Source organism: Egretta garzetta, unplaced genomic scaffold, assembly GCF_000687185.1.
Source record: "Egretta garzetta isolate BGI_Z169 unplaced genomic scaffold, ASM68718v1 scaffold321, whole genome shotgun sequence".
Lineage (NCBI taxonomy): Eukaryota > Metazoa > Chordata > Aves > Pelecaniformes > Ardeidae > Egretta > Egretta garzetta.
Genome location: NW_009258756.1, coordinates 1,407,004 through 1,426,758, shown reverse-complemented (window position 1 = coordinate 1,426,758; position 19,755 = coordinate 1,407,004). Strand labels below are relative to the sequence as shown.

The 19,755-nt window shown below is 47.4% G+C and overlaps 1 protein-coding gene across 1 annotated transcript in view; it reads left to right on the top strand.

Annotated features, from left to right (window-relative positions):
* The window catches only part of HIPK2 (homeodomain interacting protein kinase 2), an 89,905-nt gene that overhangs the window by 65,296 nt on the left and 4,854 nt on the right, over positions 1-19,755 (top strand). Inside the window, 5 exon segments of the mRNA XM_009649238.2 lie at positions 823-1,042; positions 2,631-2,752; positions 7,322-7,464; positions 7,820-7,999; positions 10,694-10,975. Coding sequence (XP_009647533.2) covers positions 823-1,042; positions 2,631-2,752; positions 7,322-7,464; positions 7,820-7,999; positions 10,694-10,975 — 947 coding nt within the window.

The window sequence follows — 19,755 nt, the reverse complement described above, 5'->3', positions numbered from 1 at the left end:
TTTTATAGAGCAGTGGCAAAGCTGTTTAGGGCTTGTTTGTCTGCAGCTGTTACAGACTCAGTCCAAATAAAAAACGCATCGCCCTAAGATTTCTGGATGTTTTGCAGAACACTGGGCTGATTTTTGTGGCTTTGCAACATCCCCTGCTGGAGTTTCTGCTCTGAGAGATTTTAAAGTCAAGCCAAGTGAAGTTTAGACTTTGAAAGTATTATTATTACATACTGTTATGCCTTCTGATTCCTTCAAATTCAAAACATAATTCAAGGGGCATGTGCTGTCTTAGATATAAGGTAGAGGAAAGGCTGGAATGAGTCTCCCCTCTTGGGATGAGGCTTCACAGGGCATGGAGGTGCTGAGTTTCTTTTACCTAAGAAATGTGAGCTGCTTCTAGGGCTATGTGCATGATGAGAGAATAACGTGATTTGTGGATAGTAGCATTTTCTGAACCCATCTTCTGCATGCTGCAAATCAGAGCCAGTTAGGCAATAAATGGGGCTACAGTTCTCCTTTAGAGAACACGCTATGTCTCTGAGCAGCGCACAGCAGCGCTGCCTGGCCGGAGGTCCCATAGCATGGTACAGCTGCGGTTACTCAGGCAGATCATGCTCCTTTTCCTGTCGTTGCCCTTGCCTCTGTGCTCCTCAGTGTCCTGTTCTACCCCTTGTTTGGTTTCAGCTTGCTGGTTTTGGTTTGTTGTTTTTTTTTTTTTCTTTATCTTACACTATTTTACTTTTTTATTTTATTTTTGGATTTTGCTTCTTCCAGCGTACCCATCTCCCTCATTTTTTGTTTGTTTTTGTTTAATTCCCGTCATTCCTTTAGACCACCAACCTGGCTCCCACCTCCTCCAGTGCCACTATTTCCTTAGCCAACCCCGAGGTCTCCATACTAAATTACCAATCTGCACTCTACCAGCCCTCAGCGGCGTCCATGGCTGCGGTGGCCCAGCGGAGCATGCCCCTGCAGACAGGAACAGCGCAGATCTGTGCCCGGCCCGACCCCTTCCAGCAAGCTCTCATCGTCTGCCCACCAGGCTTCCAAGGTAAGGAACAACCACGCCAAGTCTTGGCCAGTGGCTGCTCCCTCCCCACTGCTGTTTCATCTAGCTCTTGGTGGAAACAAGCTTCCTTAGCACAGAGCTTATTTACAGGCCAGCAATTTTTCTGCCAGAAGAGCAATGAGGTCGTTGCAGATGGAAATGTTTGCATCAGCGGAGGATGTTGCAGGCACCTCCAACATCATGGGTTGGAGGTGACTGGTCTAAAACAATGGGGCAGGCACTGAGAAGGGGCTGGGGGATGAAAGTGGTATTTGTCATCCTTTGCTCTGAACAGAGTTTAAGGCTCTTCTGCCTCACTTTGGTAAACTTGAAAACTTGCCCTCGCAACAATGATAAATCAGTACGTAAATAACGGGTTCATCACTTCTCGGTGATTCAGTTGTTAAGAGGGGGACTCAGGAGGTGAATGCAGCAGGGAGTGTGGTGCTGGTGGAGATGAGGGTTTGCCCCCATAACAGACTCATCACCGTTTGTCAGTACAATTCCTTCAGCTCCAGCCCTGCTGCAAACAGCTCTGCCTGTGTATATCAGTGGCAGGTACCATTGTCAGACAACTTGCGTGATGATCAGATTTAGCCACTTGTCCTTCTCTTGACTTTACATGCTGTAGCAATTTGGAAAAACTAGCCAGGTATCTGTAGGAAGTGGACTAAACAGACCTTGGTTCAGCTGGTGCAACTTCTGCTCTTCATTTCTACAAGCCTGTCTGTGCAGCAGTCTCTAGGCACTTGTTAAATGTTCTGCAAGATTTTCAAAGCTCTTTTGAACTAGGGGAGTTTAGCTAGACCTCTTCTACGTAGTTAAAATGCATCTCAAGGGTTTGACTTCAGAAATGTATTGCTAGGATAGGTGAGCTAACATCTTCCATTTGCTGTCTCAAGAAAGCTCTAAAGCAGAGGAGGTAGCACAGGCTGTGTCACGCACTAAGGTGGTGGAGAGGGAAGTTTCCTCCAGCTCAGTTAGGCTAATGCGTAGCTGAGTCAGCAGTAGTTGGAGTTTGGGGTGTGCTAGATTACAGGGTCAAATCAGAGCCTTTTAAATATGAGTCCTGAGAAGCTGTGCAAGAGAAAATCACCTATTCCCATCAAGGCTGAGTGAGTGCACAGTTCTGGATTCCCACCCTGCTGTCCCACTTGGGTCACAGGAGAGCATTCTCACACAGCAGTGGTTTTTGGCTGGAAAGGACCATATTCTGTTCTGAAATCACAGAACGTGGGGGAAGAGAAGCCAGGCCCTCCCCTTTCTTCCTTTTCTCCCTGTACATGTTTTATTGAGGTGTTTCCCGTGGATTCGAGGTACCCTAAAAATATGAACTCAGTTAATCCCTTAATGTCTTTGAAAATGTCTTTTCTGCACCCTTATGCATGTATCATGTTCATCAACATGTGATGGACATCTTTGGGCTGGGGTGGAATATGTGGGAATCTGAGAGCCTGATTTTTTGGAGGGATTGAATGCTGCAATTTAAGTGGACATCAGTGAGTGCCCTTAGGCACCTCTGAAGACCAGACCCCCATTCCCAGGAATGCTGTTGATGGCTAACACTGTACCTTCTGTGCCGGTGGAACAGGGTTACAAGCCTCCCCTTCGAAGCATGCTGGGTATTCAGTTCGGATGGAGAATGCCGTTCCCATTGTCACTCAGGCTCCTGGGGCCCAACCTCTTCAGATCCAGCCAGGACTCCTCGCACAGGTAAGGAGCTTTGAAGGCACTGTGCTCGGCAGGTATTTTTTGTGTTGTTCAGCTCTTGGAGGCTAAGGAGACTAACTGTCTCTGAGGGCCTTCTGTGGTGCAGTTCAGAGACTTGGGCAGCCATATAAGGGTCTCTAGCTTTCTGCAAAATGTCCAAACCTCCTCCGGTTCATTGTTCAGCTCAAACACTATGTCAGAGTTGCAGAAGTGTCTTTCCTTTTAATTCTCCACTGGAATCAGTGGGAAGCCTCAAGGGAAGCTGTGTCAGGCCTCTACTGAGGAGGAACTGCTAATAACCTTCCTGCATCCTCCTGGAGTCATGGTCTCAGTGGTAGTTTGTGGCCAGGAGTTGCGCTGGTGAATTGCGTGCTACCGATAAGTATCTTTCATGCTTTAAGTTTGCACCCTTCTGTTTTATGAGCTGCCCCTCTGCTCTTAAGTTGTGAGAGAGCAAGAGCCCCACAGCCAAGGAGCTCTCCTTGTCAGCAGCACTTGTTGGCAGAATTGTCCAAAATGCCCTCACAGGAAAAACATGGTTCCTCCCAGGAAAAAAAAACAAAGGGGAGTGGGTACCACCAATCATGTGCACACCCTCAAGGGGAACCCCAGCTCCTCAGAAGGGAGGAAAACTCCTCCTTGTGCTGGCTTCAGTCAGTCTGCCCCTACTGGTTTTCAGCTGGTGCCATGATACCTCTGCCAATATCAAGCATGTTTCTGGCAGAAAAAAAAAAAAAGCACCTAGTATACTTAGTATTAAGTTGTGCAGCCTGGAAGAGATGACCTACAAGTCAAAAATGCGTACCTCTGACTCAGGATTGGTTGGTCTGCCATGCTTTCATTAATGCCATCGCATTCACACGCAGTCAGGTACCAGCAGACTTCAGGGTTTATGCCTGTGCATTGCATTTCCAAGGTAAAACTGTTGGTGCAATTGCCTTTCTTTGCCAGCTGCCTGTCGCGCTTATCTGGTGAAGATAGATCGAAACACAACTTGCAGCCTGTGTGATTTCCATTAGCTAACGTGCCCTGCCCCTTCCCAACAGCAGTGTCTTTGTTAGAGGGCTGTCTGAAACATCCCACCTCTCTCTGTTGCAGCCTGTCGCAACAACCTGCGTGGGCCAGCTCTCTTGTTCGGTAGGAAAGGAGAGCCTAAGAGGCAGGGGAAACAAAAACAGCAGCAAAGCGAGAAGCAGTCTGTGCAGGCACGGTTGTAGGCACCGATTACTTGTGCAAGAAGTCAGCCAAGGCAGTGGGTAAGGGAGGTGACAGAGCTTTGCACGCCCCCGCCATTCCGCCAGGCCTCCTGAGGTGTGCTGTTACACCCCTTGAAGGGGTGAGGGTCAGGACTGAAGCATCCCAAAGGCAGCAGGATCCTGAAAGATCTTGAGAACTCTCGTGCCTTCTTTCTTCTTGAGGCAGCCTTGTTGGGGTCACAATGCAGTCAATGGGATGAAGGGAGTGTTCAGAAGAACCTTTGCTACCAATTTCTCTGCTGCCCCTGCTACACGAACTCCCATTTCATGGGCCACCCCTCTCGTACCTTCTACTGATGTTTTATTCACTGTCACTTCCACAAGGGAATATTTAAGCTGTTTCTGAGAAACACTCCTCACTTGCATAGATTTTTAATTTTTGTTTTAATAAAAGAGAGGCAGTCTGCCTGTTGATATATCTGTCTGTCTCCCATGATGAGAAATTCTAGCTGCCGCTCTGATGGCAAGGTGCTCTGATGCCGGTGGCATCTGGTGTCCGTGGGCCTTGCTCGGTTTGGGCTGAGCAGCTGGTCTGATAAACAAATCTGTACCCAATTCCAGTTTCCTGAATGGAAAAACACAGCTTCTTTGTAATGCATTGTAGTCACATCTGATCTCTGAGCGGCTGCGTGTCTCTCTTTCAGCAGAGAGCTATTCCTCTCGTGCACAGCTGCTTATCTAATGCTCTTCAGACCAGACCGTGCAATTGCTCCAACTACTAGAGGGACTGTCCCCGGCAGAAAGCATAGCGCCTCCAGAGCCCACTTCTGTCTTTTCATCTGCCTTATTTGTCCCCCTGACTAGGCATGATGCTGCTCCTTGTGCTCCCAGCGCTGTGTAGTGCCATCGAGCTTTCTCCCCTGCTCAGCACACAGCACAGGTCACTCTGCTTGTCCTCATCAGGATGGCTGTGGCTGGCAAAGCCTTACTGCGTCCCAGCACAGCCGGTGCCCAGCTCTCCCTGTGCATTTTGTACGAGCCCAGTAGTCCTGGAGGAGGGACAGAGGAAGGAGCTCCAGGAGCTGGAGGGATCCAGGGCAGAGGGAGTGACAGATTTTGAGCATCATCCCTGGCAGCTGTGTGTCTGCAGCCTATGGCCTGGAGCTAGACAGAGCAAACAGCCTGCAAGATGCAGAGCCAGTAACTTATTTGTAACTTCTTTGGGTCTATTTTCACCCTCTCAAGCAAGTGTGGTCCACATACTTTATGCACAGAGACCAGTGAAAGGAGACTGATCCTGTGTTTAGTAATAGCTCTCTGCAGTTTCAGATCTCAAAAGAGACAAAGCTGTACAGTTTTCTGGCAGGCTTCCATGACGTGACCCAGAACTGTCCCCTGTCCTTGAATAACGCCCTGAATTCTTGATTTCCTCCCCTTTTAACTCCTTCCCAGCAACACTTCTTCCCATGCAGGTCCTGCCACTGGCTTTCAGAACGAACACACTTACTCCATTAGTCGTTCTTGCTCTACATCCGAAGCGGGAGCTCCGTTGCACCGGGGGACTGACCACCTCCCGAGCGCAGGGGCCAGCGCAGAGGTCCGCCATGGCGGCACAATTTTGCCGTAATGCAATAACTGAGAACAGGCTGCGGCTGCCGGCACGCGCCTCCCGTGTGTAAGCACAGCGCAGTGTGCTAGTGGATCAGGATCAGCCTAGACAAGTCTTATCTGCAGATTAAATGATTCAGTGGTCCTTACCTAATAAGTGAGGAATTTGTGCCTGGACCTTGACACTGCATCTAAATTTATGCACTGCAGTTGGGAAAGGACCTTAGATTTGTTCAGTTCTCTTCCTGAAAAGGGAGGAAGCAGTCTTCTCTGCAAGTAAATCCAGGTAGTCCCCTGGGACTGACTGCAACAGTAGTTTATTCTCCTCTTCTAAATTAAAGCTGGGAAAAAAAGAAAAGCTTTTTTCCTCTCTGATCTTTTTGCATCTTTGCCTCCTTCTCTTACCTGCTCCGAGCAGCACCAGTCCATGGTTGTGACTCCTTAGATGAAGAGCTCTCAGGAGCCCTGTGACTGTCCATCCTTTGCAGACGTTGCTGAGAGGCCTTACTGTAGCAGCCTTTTCATCTAACTCAGCAAAGTGGAAAATTACAAGACAGTCAAACTTTGGAGCAGAATTGGGGAAAGGGTGTTTTTTTGGGGGGGCGTAAGGGTGGTGTTGGTTTGGGGTTTTTTTTATACTGGGGAATAGGAGGGGGTTATGAGGCTAGTTAACAGGATTCTTGTGAGGATGGAGATGGGGACAAACACATGCCTGGAAGAAGCCTACCCTCTGTAAAATTTAGCCTCCTTAGAGCTGTGGGATAACACAATACGGGTCCAATATAGTGGTGCCATTTGGGACTCAGGAGGGCCATAGCTGGTACCCCTTCGTTCCCCACCCCAGGCAGTGAGAAGCTGCTGGAGCCGCCTTCAGGCAGCACATAGCAAAGAAAGCTTCCCAAGTCAAAAATCCAATCATCTGACTCGTGTGTGGAGCCACTGGAGTAGAATGACCTGAGTCATGGCTGTGGCAGTGCAGCTGGAGGGATGGTTGCATAGCAGAGCGATGGCTCAACTCGCAGGGCGGAGATTTCCACCTCTACAAAGGGGCACCCACTCAAAACAAGCTGGAGAGCACGTGGAGAGGACAGGCACGCAATGTGTGCGTGTGTGCATGGCTCTGCCATGCTTTGGCTGGGGGGCTCCTGGTGAGCTGGAGGTGACTGAGCTCCTTGGCCCGTGCAGCAAGGTGTCCTCCTGAGGAATGCTCAGTGACTGATGCGCATTCCCTTTTGGTATCCCCAAATTCACCTTTTTTCCCGCCTCACAAAAGCCTTGCACCCCCCTGTTCTCTTTTCTGATCCTTGAAAAGTTCATTCTCCTTTTTAGTTCCTTTAAGTTCCTTATGTCCTTTAGGTCCTGTTGAGGTGGGGAGGAAAATTGGCTGTAGGAGGGGGAAAATAATGATGGGATCGTAGTCCCCAGCTGATCTGGAGAGTCAAAATTAAGAGGTGCTAAAGAGTTTGATGTTTGAGTTGAAATGCCAACCAATTTCAATGCCTTCTGTTCCCAGTTTAACCTGAAACATACCTGCCACTTTGGATAGTAGGGATTTTTTTTTCCCCTCCTTTGCACTCTCTATATTGATAACTTTTACTGCTTTTACTGGAGTTTTCTAAACAGTATTTGTCATCTATGACTGAAAAGTGGTTAGAGCTGGGTAATACGACCATGATAGTTATCAGGAGCCCCAGCTGAGCATGGACCACCACTCATGCTTGGTGTACGATGCCTCTTATTAAGAAGTTGTTTTCCCTCTGTCTGACAGCAAGCGTGGCCCAGTGGCACTCAGCAGATCCTGCTCCCTCCCGCCTGGCAGCAGCTGACCGGGGTGGCCACCCACACTTCTGTCCAGCACGCGACCGTCATCCCAGAGTCCATGGCGGGCACCCAACCGCTGGCAGACTGGAGGTAAACTGGAGGAGCTTGGAGGCTCCCTGAAGTACCCACCCATGCTGGAGGAGGTGTGAGAAGAGCTGGGGCGGGAGGGACGGGGTCCCATGAGTCTGTGGAGCAGGGGGAGAAGGGCAGGAGGCTGCAGCCCACAACCCCCCTGTCGGAGAGCCATGGGCTGTTCTCCATTCCCTGTCCCTGCAGCGGAGTGCCGTGCCCACGCTGCTCCCTTCAGTCGTTCTCCTGGGGGGACTGGGAGCCCAACGAGCCCTGGAGGAGGGTGCCTCAGTGAAGGCGGTGGGAGCCTGAGAAAGAGCCTGCTGAAGAGCCGCCGGTTGCATTTTAAACGTGTGCCTGTCTCCCCCCTTTGCAGAAACACCCACGCTCACGGCAGCCATTATAACCCCATCATGCAGCAGCCCGCGCTGTTAGCTAGCCATGTGACTCTCCCCGCAGCCCAGCCCGTCAATGTGGGTGTTGCTCACGTCATGCGCCAGCCGCCCGCTGCCGCCACCTCCGCCAGGAAGAGTAAGCAGCACCAGTCGGCGCCCCGGTGAGTGTGCGCGGCTCCCGGCGCTGGTCGTGGCCTCGGTGAGGCAGGAGTCCGTGCCTGGCTTGTTCGGAATGCAAGCCCTGCAACGCAAGCATGCTGAGGAGGGTGGTGTTCCCTGACATCTGCGGGGCAAAGTAAAGTTTGTTCCACGGCCCACGAGTGATTAGATCACACTTTTTGCCACTGGGCTCTTTGCTGCTTCACCTCTTCTGTACCCAGGTCAGGAGAGCCGGGGTAATAGGTAGTCAGGTGCATTTTATACCCAGTGAGCATCATTTTGTGTGAGAGTTAGTGGCTGGAGGGGATGCAGGATGGGAGACTCGAGCCCTGTTCATACAGCTCGTTATGCCGCTGTGATTACCTGAGGCCTTGTAGTCACCGCAATTAAAAATGTAACTTATGTTCTGAGGTCAGCGTGGCACAATGCCCAGCTGCCACACCTTTCCTTCCCTCATCACCTCGAAGAAGCACTCCTAAGGTGCAGTGCCTGCATCTCCACAGGGCGGTGCACCTCCAGGGGACTGCATCTTCAGGAACATGTGCCTGATGTGCACGTACAAGGTCTGCCCTTTCAAAAGTAACAGGATGATGACCTATCTTCTGAGCTTTAATGCCAGGTGGAGCAGAGGACTGGGGTGGCTCTAGGCCACCTTCAAGCTCTCTAGCTCCTAGTATAGGTGGTTGGCCCCTTTCTTCAACAGTACACACCAGCAACAGGATACCCGCACTGGCCTTTTTATAATCATGGCAGCATAAAACAGGGAGCATTTTATAAGGACATTGCATACAGGGGCAGTCCTTAGACACATAAATCTGTCAACTCTCAGTAGGACCATGTGGCTCTGCAAGGTGGAGACTGGGTTTTGGTTCATACTGTGTTACGTGGCACAACTCAAATGATAGGGTGATTGCGGTGCCTGTCACAGCCCTGTAATCTTGCCTAGAGGACAAGGCTGTTTAAGATGTATGTGCAGCTGTTCTGGGGAAAGTCCTCTGGGCTGTGAAACTAAGCACATTTCTCTTAAAAAAAAAAAAAAAAAAAAAAAAAAAAAAAAGGCAAAACAGAACGGTGCAGGGGAGAGAACCAAAATGCGTCACCACTGTGCGGTGGCAAAAGCGGAGGAGCTTGTGGTTTTCTTGGGTGACTGGACTGGGGCCAGAGGAGCTCTGAGTTCACAACCACTTTGACTCTGGTTAAGAGGCCACTATTTAAATCCTTCCCATTTATGTGCTCTCTAATGTTGAATTTACTTTGGGTGGGCTCCAGCTGTCTTAGGCCATTTGTAATGTAGAGCAAGAGGCAGCTACTTCCCCAGCAAGGCAGCAAAAGAGAGTACCTGTTGCAACCAGTGTGCCCTGTGCCTCCCCTCTCCCTTCCCTCTCCAGGGGCAGGGTGGCAGCGTCCAGGAGGAATCGGACACTTTCAGAACAAGGGGTTTCTACGGCTTGATTAATTGTTACACTTTTGTAGCCAAATGAGGAACGTGCTGCTTTGGAGAGGAGGGTACTCCATGCTGCTCATTGGTATTCCAAAAGCACTGCAAATGCTGCTGTGCAGCCGTTTGTTATGCAAAAGACCCTGTGTAAGTTGGTATAGTGCGATCGGTCCATAACGACTTCTTTTTGATGGATGCCACCTATTCCTTTTGTTAGCTTTCAGGCCAAGCTGAACATGCAGCCCAGGCCCCACTTGTAGAACAAAACCAGAACTTTGTTTGCTTCCTTTTTGAGTCTGCAAATGTTCTGCAATAGGCAGAAAAAAATAGAAGGTCAGGGTTTTTTTTTTTTAAAAAAAAAAGGAAGAAAGAAAACGTGGGAAATGTGGGAAATGAGTGAAATGGGCTTCAGTCAGTGTGCTTTGGTAAATATTCCCATCTGCAGACCTGTGCTGCACTGTTTGGTGGACAGGTTCTGTGTTCAGATCCCTGACCCAAGTGGGCCCTTTCCAGCTGTCAGGCAGGGAAGCTGAAGTAGGAAGACTGGGGAAAAGGACTTGAGAATGGTTTTCTACTGCATAATAATAAGATTGTTCTTTTCTTTCTGCTGTATCTGCTGCCTCACGTGGGAATGAAATGAAACTGAGTATATGTCCTCCCATCTGTGTGCTCTCATCTTTGGGACTCCACTATCCTAGAGGATGAAGCACTGGGCAGGAAATGCTCATTGAAAAGATTCTTAAACAGAAAATTAAATTTTCAACTAAAAAAAGAAGCAGTTTACCAGATAAATGATTGTCATTTTCCACAACAAATTCTAATTTTACCTTCAGCTTTTTCTGGCCAAAAAGCATCTGGTCACAATGCATCCATGCAGGATAGAGGAGAAAGGGATTATCATTTGGGTTCTTCCTTTTGCAACAGCCATACTGTGCCTGCCTGTGTTTTGTATGTCTGGGCTGTGTCACTAGCCTCTGCCTCCCAGCACAAACTCCTGGGAAGCAGCACTTCTGATTTGGAAATTCCTAGGGAAAACAAAATTGAATTTTTTAGTAAAAGAAACTACTTTTCAGCCAATTACATGAATAAGTCACGTGAGGCACTCTGTCCTTTGAAGAGGTGACTATGCCAATGTCACAGTTTTCCTAGACTCCATAAATCAGTGCCACTGAATCAGGGACCAGGAATCAAAAGCCGTGGTGACGGGCAACTTAAGCAAACCGAGATTTAACCAGTTAACAACCTTTCCTATTTCCAGAAATGCATCCACCTATGAAGTTTCATCCTCTCAATCCATCAGCTCGCCTCAGCGGTCGAAACGAGTGAAGGAAAACACGCCTCCCCGCTGTGCCATGGTGCACAACAGCCCGGCCTGCAGCACCTCCGTCACATGCGGCTGGGGCGATGTGGCAACCAGCACCACGCGGGAGCGGCAGCGGCAGACGATCATCATTCCCGACACCCCCAGCCCCGCAGTGAGTGTCATCACTATCAGCAGCGACACAGATGAAGAGGAGGAGCAGAAGCATGCACCCACCAGGTGAGCAGCGGCTCTCTGCTCTTCTCTGTGTGCAGGAGAGGGAGACAGAGGCAGGGGAGTGCTGGAGCATCCCAGGAGTTGCTGTAGGGTCCCAGGAGCTACAGTTCGGTCTCAGCACCCAAGTCATCTTTTGTTTGAGAGGAAAGATGATGGGGAGGCTAAAATACTAGCTGAGGATTCCGCAGACTTAGGTGATGTTCCCTACCATGCTGTATGTTTTCTGTGTGACCTTGGAGTGTCATAGTCTCTCTGTGCCATAGTCTGTCATCTGTAAAGGAAAATAGTTTTTACTCTATCTATCTCGCAAGACTTTTGAAAGGAGACTTTAGAGATCCTATGGTGATCAGCCTCTCTAAGTCAAATAGCTGTTTAAAACAAAGACAAAAAGAAGGGCTTGGAAAGAAGGCAGCTTAAAATTGCCTTCTCTCTAAGTGATCCAGGCATCTGTAAAGAACATGAAATGACACCTTCCGCGTGTGCTATTTTCCATAAAAAGGTCCTGAAAAACAGTTCATGTTTGTGTCATAAACACTCGGTAACAGTAAATACATTGCAAGGGGTTTGCTCAGTTCTGATTGTGTTGCCAACACATCCCTGAACTATTGTCTTAAGTGGCAGAAACTGATGGCTTTTTGACTGGCTCTGCAGAGGGGCATAGATAAGGCTATAAAGACCATGGTGACTGAGTTTGCTCCTCAGAGAATTAACTCACCCGAGCGAACAGTGCTGCCACTGCTGATCACCTACTGTGGATGAGAGAGGACTTAATTTTCCAGGACTGTCTTTTCCGCACCTTTCATCAGATGCAATCACTCTAGGTTTCCCATCTGATGCCAGTCACAAGACATCACTCTGCTTTACAGGTTGTAGAGAAGTAGCCTTGCAAACATTTGAATAATTATACCATCTTTATGTTGCTAACTGAGCTAGGAATTTTTTAACCTTATCTCTCCAGTCTTGTTGAGAGATAATTAATTTTTTTATTTATTTAGGACATGCTCCGTGGCAGATTTTCCTTTAATCACTGGAGATATCTGTCTGTATCTTTGCGCTGTGATGATAAGTAGAGCACTGCAAATGTGCACAGAACAGATGAGATGCATTTGGCCTTGAGGAGCTAAAAATCTGTAAAGAGGAGCGACACGATTCAGGCATCTAGGGCTGCAATTTCAACCTGCCTCCCGCCAGCCACCGCTGCTTCCCATTCCCCTTCCTCCTACCAGTCAACTCCACCAGGCGGTGAGAGCTCAGCGCCTCTCAGATTCAGGCTTGCCATGAGTGCTGTGGGGAATTGATCACAGGACAGCGTAACGTATCGAACTTTAAAAAAAAAAAAATAAAATTGCTACAGTATTCCTTAGTTTGGTGGGGAGGAGAAGGTGTGTTTCCAGAAAGAGTTGAATGAAGGTCAGCGTGGAAGTCAGGTGGACTATCAATAAGGAGCTCCCACTTCCAGGGCTCTTATGGGAAAGGAAGGGCAAGACAAAAAGAGATGCTAAAAACTGAGGTTGCGAGGTGGGGCAGCATGAAGAGGGCAGGTATCTCAAGGGTCTCTCATGGGAGCTCTTTGCAAGCATGTTTACCCATGGTGCTGATCTCAGGCTTTGGGAAATCATGTGCAAATACTTATACTTACCACCTGGGTACCATCTTGGGTCCGGAGCAGGCTGGAGGGAAGAGCCAGATCCTGCAGCCACTTCAGCTAATGGTTGTCTCCTGTGCTTCAACTTTGCTGCCATCTGACCAGTTTCTTGATTCGGCACCTCTCCGGAAAGACAGACAGAACAAAGTTCTGGAAAATGTCTGGAAATCGAGTTGGGATTTTAGGCTATTTGAATGCTCGAGCAAGGTCTGCTAAGGGATTAGGAAAGTAGTCCCAGGAGCCAGACTTACATAAACAAACTGGCTTTGATATGACTAAAGCATATTCAGGACACGTTCCTGCCTGGGATCAGATCCCTGGCTACTTTTTGTATCCATATGGCATATCTATACAGAGTGCCAGGGCAACAGCGTTCCTGGAAGGCCAAAGCTTAAGAGCTAGATTTAGTTTCTGAGCCATGTAGAGACATTTCGCATGGACACGGGCTGTTCTCAGGCACCTTTTGGAATTCCAGAGTGAGTTAAATTGCCTGTGCAGATGTAACCATGGCGAGTGGAGAATTAGGAGCAGAGACACAGATGGAAAACAGCATGTCCAGAATGAGAATTTTTGGTTAAAGTCTCCAGGAGAGTGAAATCAACTCGCTCAGTGCCTTTTGACCTGGGCATATCTAAGACCAGATTCTCAGCTGGAGTAAGAATGTAGCTTCCAGTCAAGGAAGCTGCATCAGCATTTAATGCCAATGAACTTTGCCCCTGCCAAAGTTGGGGATTTTTCATTGAAAGTACGTCACGTTTAGGAATGTGCCTCCAAGTTTTCTTACATATTTTTTTGACTTCAAGAAAAATGGGAGTGACAGCGAAGTACGTTCTTCACTGTAATCAGTGCCCAAATGTTCAGGATCGGAGTTGAAAATTAAACCATGCAAAGAATTCCTTGTCTCACCCGTATTTATGCAAATATTACCCTGTTGGGCAATCACTGTGGTGTGGGGGTGGAAAATAAAGAATAAGTTGAAACACACTATTGGTCACATGCTAACAGATTAGCTTTTTCTAGGTTAAAATACAGAAATCGTATGGCACGTGACAGATCAGTCAAAGTTAATTGTCTGATCCCATCTTATTGATAGTGGTGGTACCTTTGCATTAACTTCACTGATGTTGGATCAGCTCCTGAATTTGCTACAGCACTTCCTTCTCTTATTTCCTGTGGGACTGGAAATTTCTCTTTGACCCATGAGACTAAATATATTTGATTTATTGATTGCTCAGGGAAGAGAGATTAGAGCTACCTGTGGTTGTGAGAAGCAGGAGATCCTTCAACGATGTAAGACTTCGTAAGGCTCAGTTTAAGAAGGACTGGTAATACTGATAAAATATGATAGTGCTGTTGCAGTAAAGGAGCCCTACAGCTTGGATTTACTCCGACAGAAAAGCTTCTCTGTAATACCAGAGCAGCAGAGAGACCTTTTCTAGTACAGAGGATGCAACTTTTTTATTGGCAAAAGAAAAATCTGAAGAATTTGGTGTGATATGGGCAGAATTTTCCTTTTCCTAATGAAAAGCACAGACGTTCAAGTGGATGTTTATGAAATACCAGCTGACTGGGCAGGCAGGCCAGCATGTTTCTTGTTCTCTGCTCACACATGGTTTGCACTGTTGATGAGTGTAGCTTGCTGTAATTTTTTTTAAAATCAATAGTCATCTGAAAATGTTGGGCTTCTGTTGGGTAAAGGTGCTGGAGAGGTGGTGCAAGGTGGGCTCTGGAAGCTCTGCTGGATGGAGCCTTGTCAAAGGGGGCCATCTGCTGGGCCCCGGGCCTGGGGTGAAATCACAGAGGAGGGACCTCGGGTACAGTTCGGCAGGGACAGTCCTCACAGAAATGGCCAGAGATTTTCAGGGGGCAAATTCCTGATTTAAAAAGTCAGTTTGTCAAAACCAAGGCTTTTTGCAGGCTACGTTGAATTTTTTTCTAGCAATATCCCCATTGCAGTGAAATCTGGGGAAGCTTCAAAACTGAAAAAAGTTTTGACTTCTATTTAAGGGAGAGAAAGTGTTAGGGGATTAACTAATTAAGGGGAAGACTTCTCTTTTCTGGTTTAATGGAGGGGGGTTTTTTTCTTTCAAAATGTAAGCAAGTAATAGGAAAAAAAAAAAAGAAATGGTCGAAATAAAAAGGGAACATTTTTACTGAATGAAGTTGTTTTTACCTGCTTTCTGATGCCCACAGAGTTTTGCATGTGACATTTTGTCCTGTAAAACAGCAGAAAAAGATTTTCACATAAAAAGCATTATATGAACAGGAAACAATTTTGTGACCCTATTTATTTATCACCAATGAATTTCTAGACTCTCAGTTCAGCATCCTGTACAAAGAGACTCTGTAGGCCGAGGAGATGTTTACTGCTGTGCTGTAAGATAATACCCTGCCTGTTGTTTATTCTGGAAAGAAGAATTTGGGTCTAACCATTACCTGTAAAGCACTGAAGAGAGTCAAAACAGAGAGTAGACTTGATTTTTTTTTTTTCTTATAAGTTTATTCCTCTTTAAGTTTCTCTACTTGCTCTAGCAAGAAAGTCAAGCAGACAGACAGACCAACAGCCCAACTGCAGTCACAGTAATCAGAACACATATTCAGCAAGCAGCAAGTAGTAGGGGTTAAGTCCTCCCCAGTATGCAACTTGACATGGTGCAGTGGTTTAGATGTAAATCCTCCCTTGATTAAATATTTCTGAAGCTTAGAAGTGGAGAAAAATAAAGCAACAACTTAAGCACAGAGCAGAGAGGCACAAGTGCACCCCGTGATGGCTGAATTGTGGGTTGGAGAGAGGGTGGGAGGGAGAGCACACATCCTGCGGGAGGGACGCGACGGGCTGTGCTGGTGGTGCGGCGAGGGGTATTTCCATGTTCTGCCAAGGGCCACGCTGCAGAGCATGGCAGGAGGAAGGGCTGGAAGGAAAAGCAGTGGAGGCGGTCGTTGTGACGTGCCCAGATGACTTCCCATCTCAAGCAATAAGTGCAACAGCCAAGGAAAACATGACTTTTCCTGAAACAGTACAGTGATGGCCTTGAGGTGGGTGGTTTTGAGTGTGCTTCCACCCCAATGAGGGAGGAGAGCCCCTCACTTCCCCACTGCCTGCTCTGTCTGTGCTGGTATCACAAGTAACACCTCTCCAGCTTGGCTTTCCATGGGATCCTCTCAGTAATCACTGTCTTCCTGGGCAAGAAAGACTGACTGCAGCTGTCGTGTGGGCATGCTGAGTAACTGCCTCATGGGCCATCTTCACTGGCACAAAATTCTTGCAGGGTTGTTTTTTTCTTCCTTTTTCTTAAAAAAAAAAAGTCTCTGTGTGAGTCTCACCTTTATAACTGAGCGTGAGCTTATGCAAGTTGTTAATTCACCCTATTCACATCGTAGCGCAATGGTGGTGGAGCCTACTTCAGAGGACTTTCATTCCCCTTATGCACAGAAATCGCTGGCAGGCACAAACCAGGTGTTTTTGCCAACTTGCTGATGTGCATGTGTGAGGGTCAAAATACCATTTGTAATTCTCTTTTGACATCTAGCCTATTGTGGCTGTGTTACACTGTGCATAGTAATGCACTGACTCTGCATAGCAATACGTTGACTAACCACAGTCATCTGGTAAAAAGATTGCTGCCTTCCATCTCCAGAAGACATCGCCGACATGCAACTAATACTTAATAACAGAGATAGACAGTAGCTCTCTCAGAAAACCTTCAGCAGCAGAACATTAACAACTTGCTAAGCAATTCACTATATATGAGTTAAATAGCTACCGCACGTGCTGTATCGCCTAATAAAATGGCCTCAGTGTAGTGCTTGATAAATATTTCTTACCATCACAAATTCACAAAGAAGGTGAGAGCAGATTAACAGGTAGGGATGGAGGTTGAGCTGAAGAGACAGGGGCATGCTCTCAACACTGAGCTATGCCTGGCATAAGATTTCAATGTGAAGAGACCGATTGCAGTTGTAGTGTGAGTTTTTGTTAGTTGACTCTATACTTTCCTAGAATAGGTGGATTAGTCTGAAGCGGCAAACTGGAAAGGTTGCATGTTGCTAAGTTTTCAGAGACCTGGAACAGAATTTTTGTGGTGTGATGTAAAGCTAATAACGTAAAGCTAATCCCCATGCCATGGTATACATGCACACCAGTTCAAAGGTACAGTTGTGGGATGGATGCCTTCTTCCCCCAAACTAGAAGGCCATCTTGGTGACCTTCAGAGCTGAAAGCCTCTGTTGCCATAGCGTCAGCCACACTGAAAGGATTATATCTCTGTGGGTGAACTGCACGCTGAAGAATTGCCCCTACTAGGCTCCATTTGCTTTTTCTGGGATTCTGGTGTAACTTGAGAGATTCGGTGAAAAAAGATCCTGTTCATGCAATGCTATCACTTACCAAGCTTATGGGCTGGGCCTTCAGCAAGTAGAAATCATCTCAAGTTGCAGTGTTGCAAGAGCTGTTGTCCCTGTCCTTGTCCTTGGCTATTTAGATGGTTCCAATGTTGGTTTAACACCTAATTCAGCATCTTCTTTTCCTTAATTTCCTCTCACTTTTTGTTCTCAACAACTGCCTTCGGCGCCTTTCCATTAACAGTATCTGAGATGCCCACCTTTGTTTCTTGCCCTGTGCCTATCCACAAACTATCTTTCCTCCATAAGACTCTTCCTTGAGATCTTTCCTTGCTGTGAGGAATAGAGACCCGTGTCCGTCTCTCCGCTGTGCACTCACGAGGGGGGTATATGTTAGAGAGCCGTGTCTGAGAGCTGCTTCTGCATGTTGGAAGGCACAGCCATGTTCTGTGTCTGCACGTTGGACGGACATGAATTGGTTTGTGTCCAAGTTTGAGAACAAGCTCTTTGGGACCAGGTGGGAATGGGTTACCACTCGTAAACTAATAATAAACGTCCAAAGCAATGTATATTTTTCCAACTGCTGTTCTGAAAGGGAGGATGCAGCTCCAGCCAGTGAGGGTTAAAAAGCCTTCCTGGCTTATTGCTTTTCAGTCTGTGCAGATGGATTTGATACCACTTTGGTAATCTTCCCCCTTCCCTCCTCTGGAGAATTAAAATACATCTACCCACATAATGCAGGCAGGCACACAAGCTGACCAAGAACACATGCCGACTCTCAACACTACTAAATCACGTATGCTGCTGCTACTGTGCTTGCAGGAGGGAAGGCAATTACCAGGCTTGGAGTCAGCTTAATAGGAAGGGGGCAAGACTTTTAATAGTATTTTTCTGTGTAAGCACAAACATCCCCAAAAGCTGTGGTTGAGATGATACAGGAATACAGTAAGCTTGCTGAGTAGGCAAGTTCTATGTCAACAGGTAAAAAGCCCTCAGTCCTTGCGAGCAGGGAAGGCGGTACATCAGCCTGGACCTCACATGGATAACTCCTGCGTCACTGCGAGGCGGGGAGAGCAGCAGAGTCTCAGAGGGAGCTGGGAGGAGGATGGCTGCTGGCTAGCAAGGAGGCTTTGAGAAAGGGGAGCCCTAGCCCTTCTGGCTTGAACTTTCAAAAGCCCCCATTTCGGCTTAGCGTGTGTCTCTGAGCCTGTGAATCAAATGATTTTCAGTGCGAGTTGGGCCTTTGATGCTTTTGGAATTCCCACCCTTAATCTCTCGGGCAGGCTGTGGTACTGCAGGTGCCGAGCTCTGGGCATGTGCATGGTCCCAACTGACTTCTCTGCCTGCTCTGACGTTAACCACAGTCACCACCTTTCCTAAAGACAAAAATCCAGCTGCTTTCAATGGGGGTCCTCGTGTGCTTGAAGTGATGCAGCCTGCTGAATCAAGAGGCTAAGCACTCAGGCCCTAATCCTGCAAATATTTACCCATGTGCTTTAGCTCTGTTACTCAAATAGTCCAGCTGACTTTGGTGGATGACACACGCTAGTAGTGCTAAGCACTTGCATGAGGCCTGGCAGGACCATAGCTCTGGTCCTTCTCGGGTTTCCCATCCATGAAACAAGTTTAGTATCCTGCTGTGGTCCCTTTCTCTGGAAAGGTTTGGGTTTGGGGGTCACTTATTTGTTCAACCAAACGTGTTTACTTGGTTTTCTTACTGTAACCAAGGAGCTATAAGACTTTGAAGGAGAAGACTCCTCATGGTCCCTGCTTTGACAAGCCCTCAATCAAATTGGTGAAAAATACGCCCATTCTAAAACAATAAATAGCACAGATTACGCAGAAATTACCTTTCCAGTTCTACAGCTCAGCCTTCCCATGTCAAGTGTCAGCCAAGAGCAAGTATTTCCAGTCCAGCAGCTCAGCCGCTTATGTAAGGAAGGGGCTGTAAAAGAATAGCTAGACCTTATCACTTGTCAGAAAACTCTTCAGTGACTTGATTTTTCTTTATAAAAAGTAATAACTGTCAGAGGTAGAGAATATATATCTCTTCCCAACTGGCAGCCAAGGGTAGCTGCAAAGGGCAAGCAGTGTGGATACTCATAAATGTGTGATTACAGGCATTTCTGCTGAAGGAGAGAGGAATATTGGTGCAATATTCGTCATTTTTATTGGCTTAATATTCTTCTTTCGTAGCACCATATCCAAACTGCTACATCTTTCTTCACATACAGTAGTTGTCCATTTAAAATACTCTGTTCCTCTTTCCATTTCTAATCCAACGCTCTCCAGCTCCTTGTGGAAAGCCAGAATACGAGGGTTCGCTGTCATGTGCCTTCCCGGTCAAAAAGATCCTTGCCCCTGCAAGGATTGCTTTCAGCTTCCTGATTGCTGTGCAATAGCTTCCCCTCCTTCTCTATCATCTGCCCTGTTTCAGGTGTCAATGCTTTAGGATAGCAGGGACCTCTCAATATGTATTTTTTGCTGTGCGTAGAACAACATGGTCTTGTCTCCTCTTTGGGGCATGCCAGGATCCTGTGCTGATAGCCCAGGGACAGTCTGTGTGATGGTAACTCATTCATGAATGCAGCACCCCAAGGCGTTCTTTGATGGAGGAGATGATGATAGCTTTTCAGTTGCAAGTCTTGGGAGCGAGGTGGTGAGCTGCAGCTCGTGAATGCTGACGATGAGGCTTTGGGACAGACAAGCTGAAGGGAACCCGCCAGTGCTCCTTTAGCACTGTGAACAATAAATAAGGCAAACGATGTCCTGGAAAGGAAACTGTTTTCAGTACCTG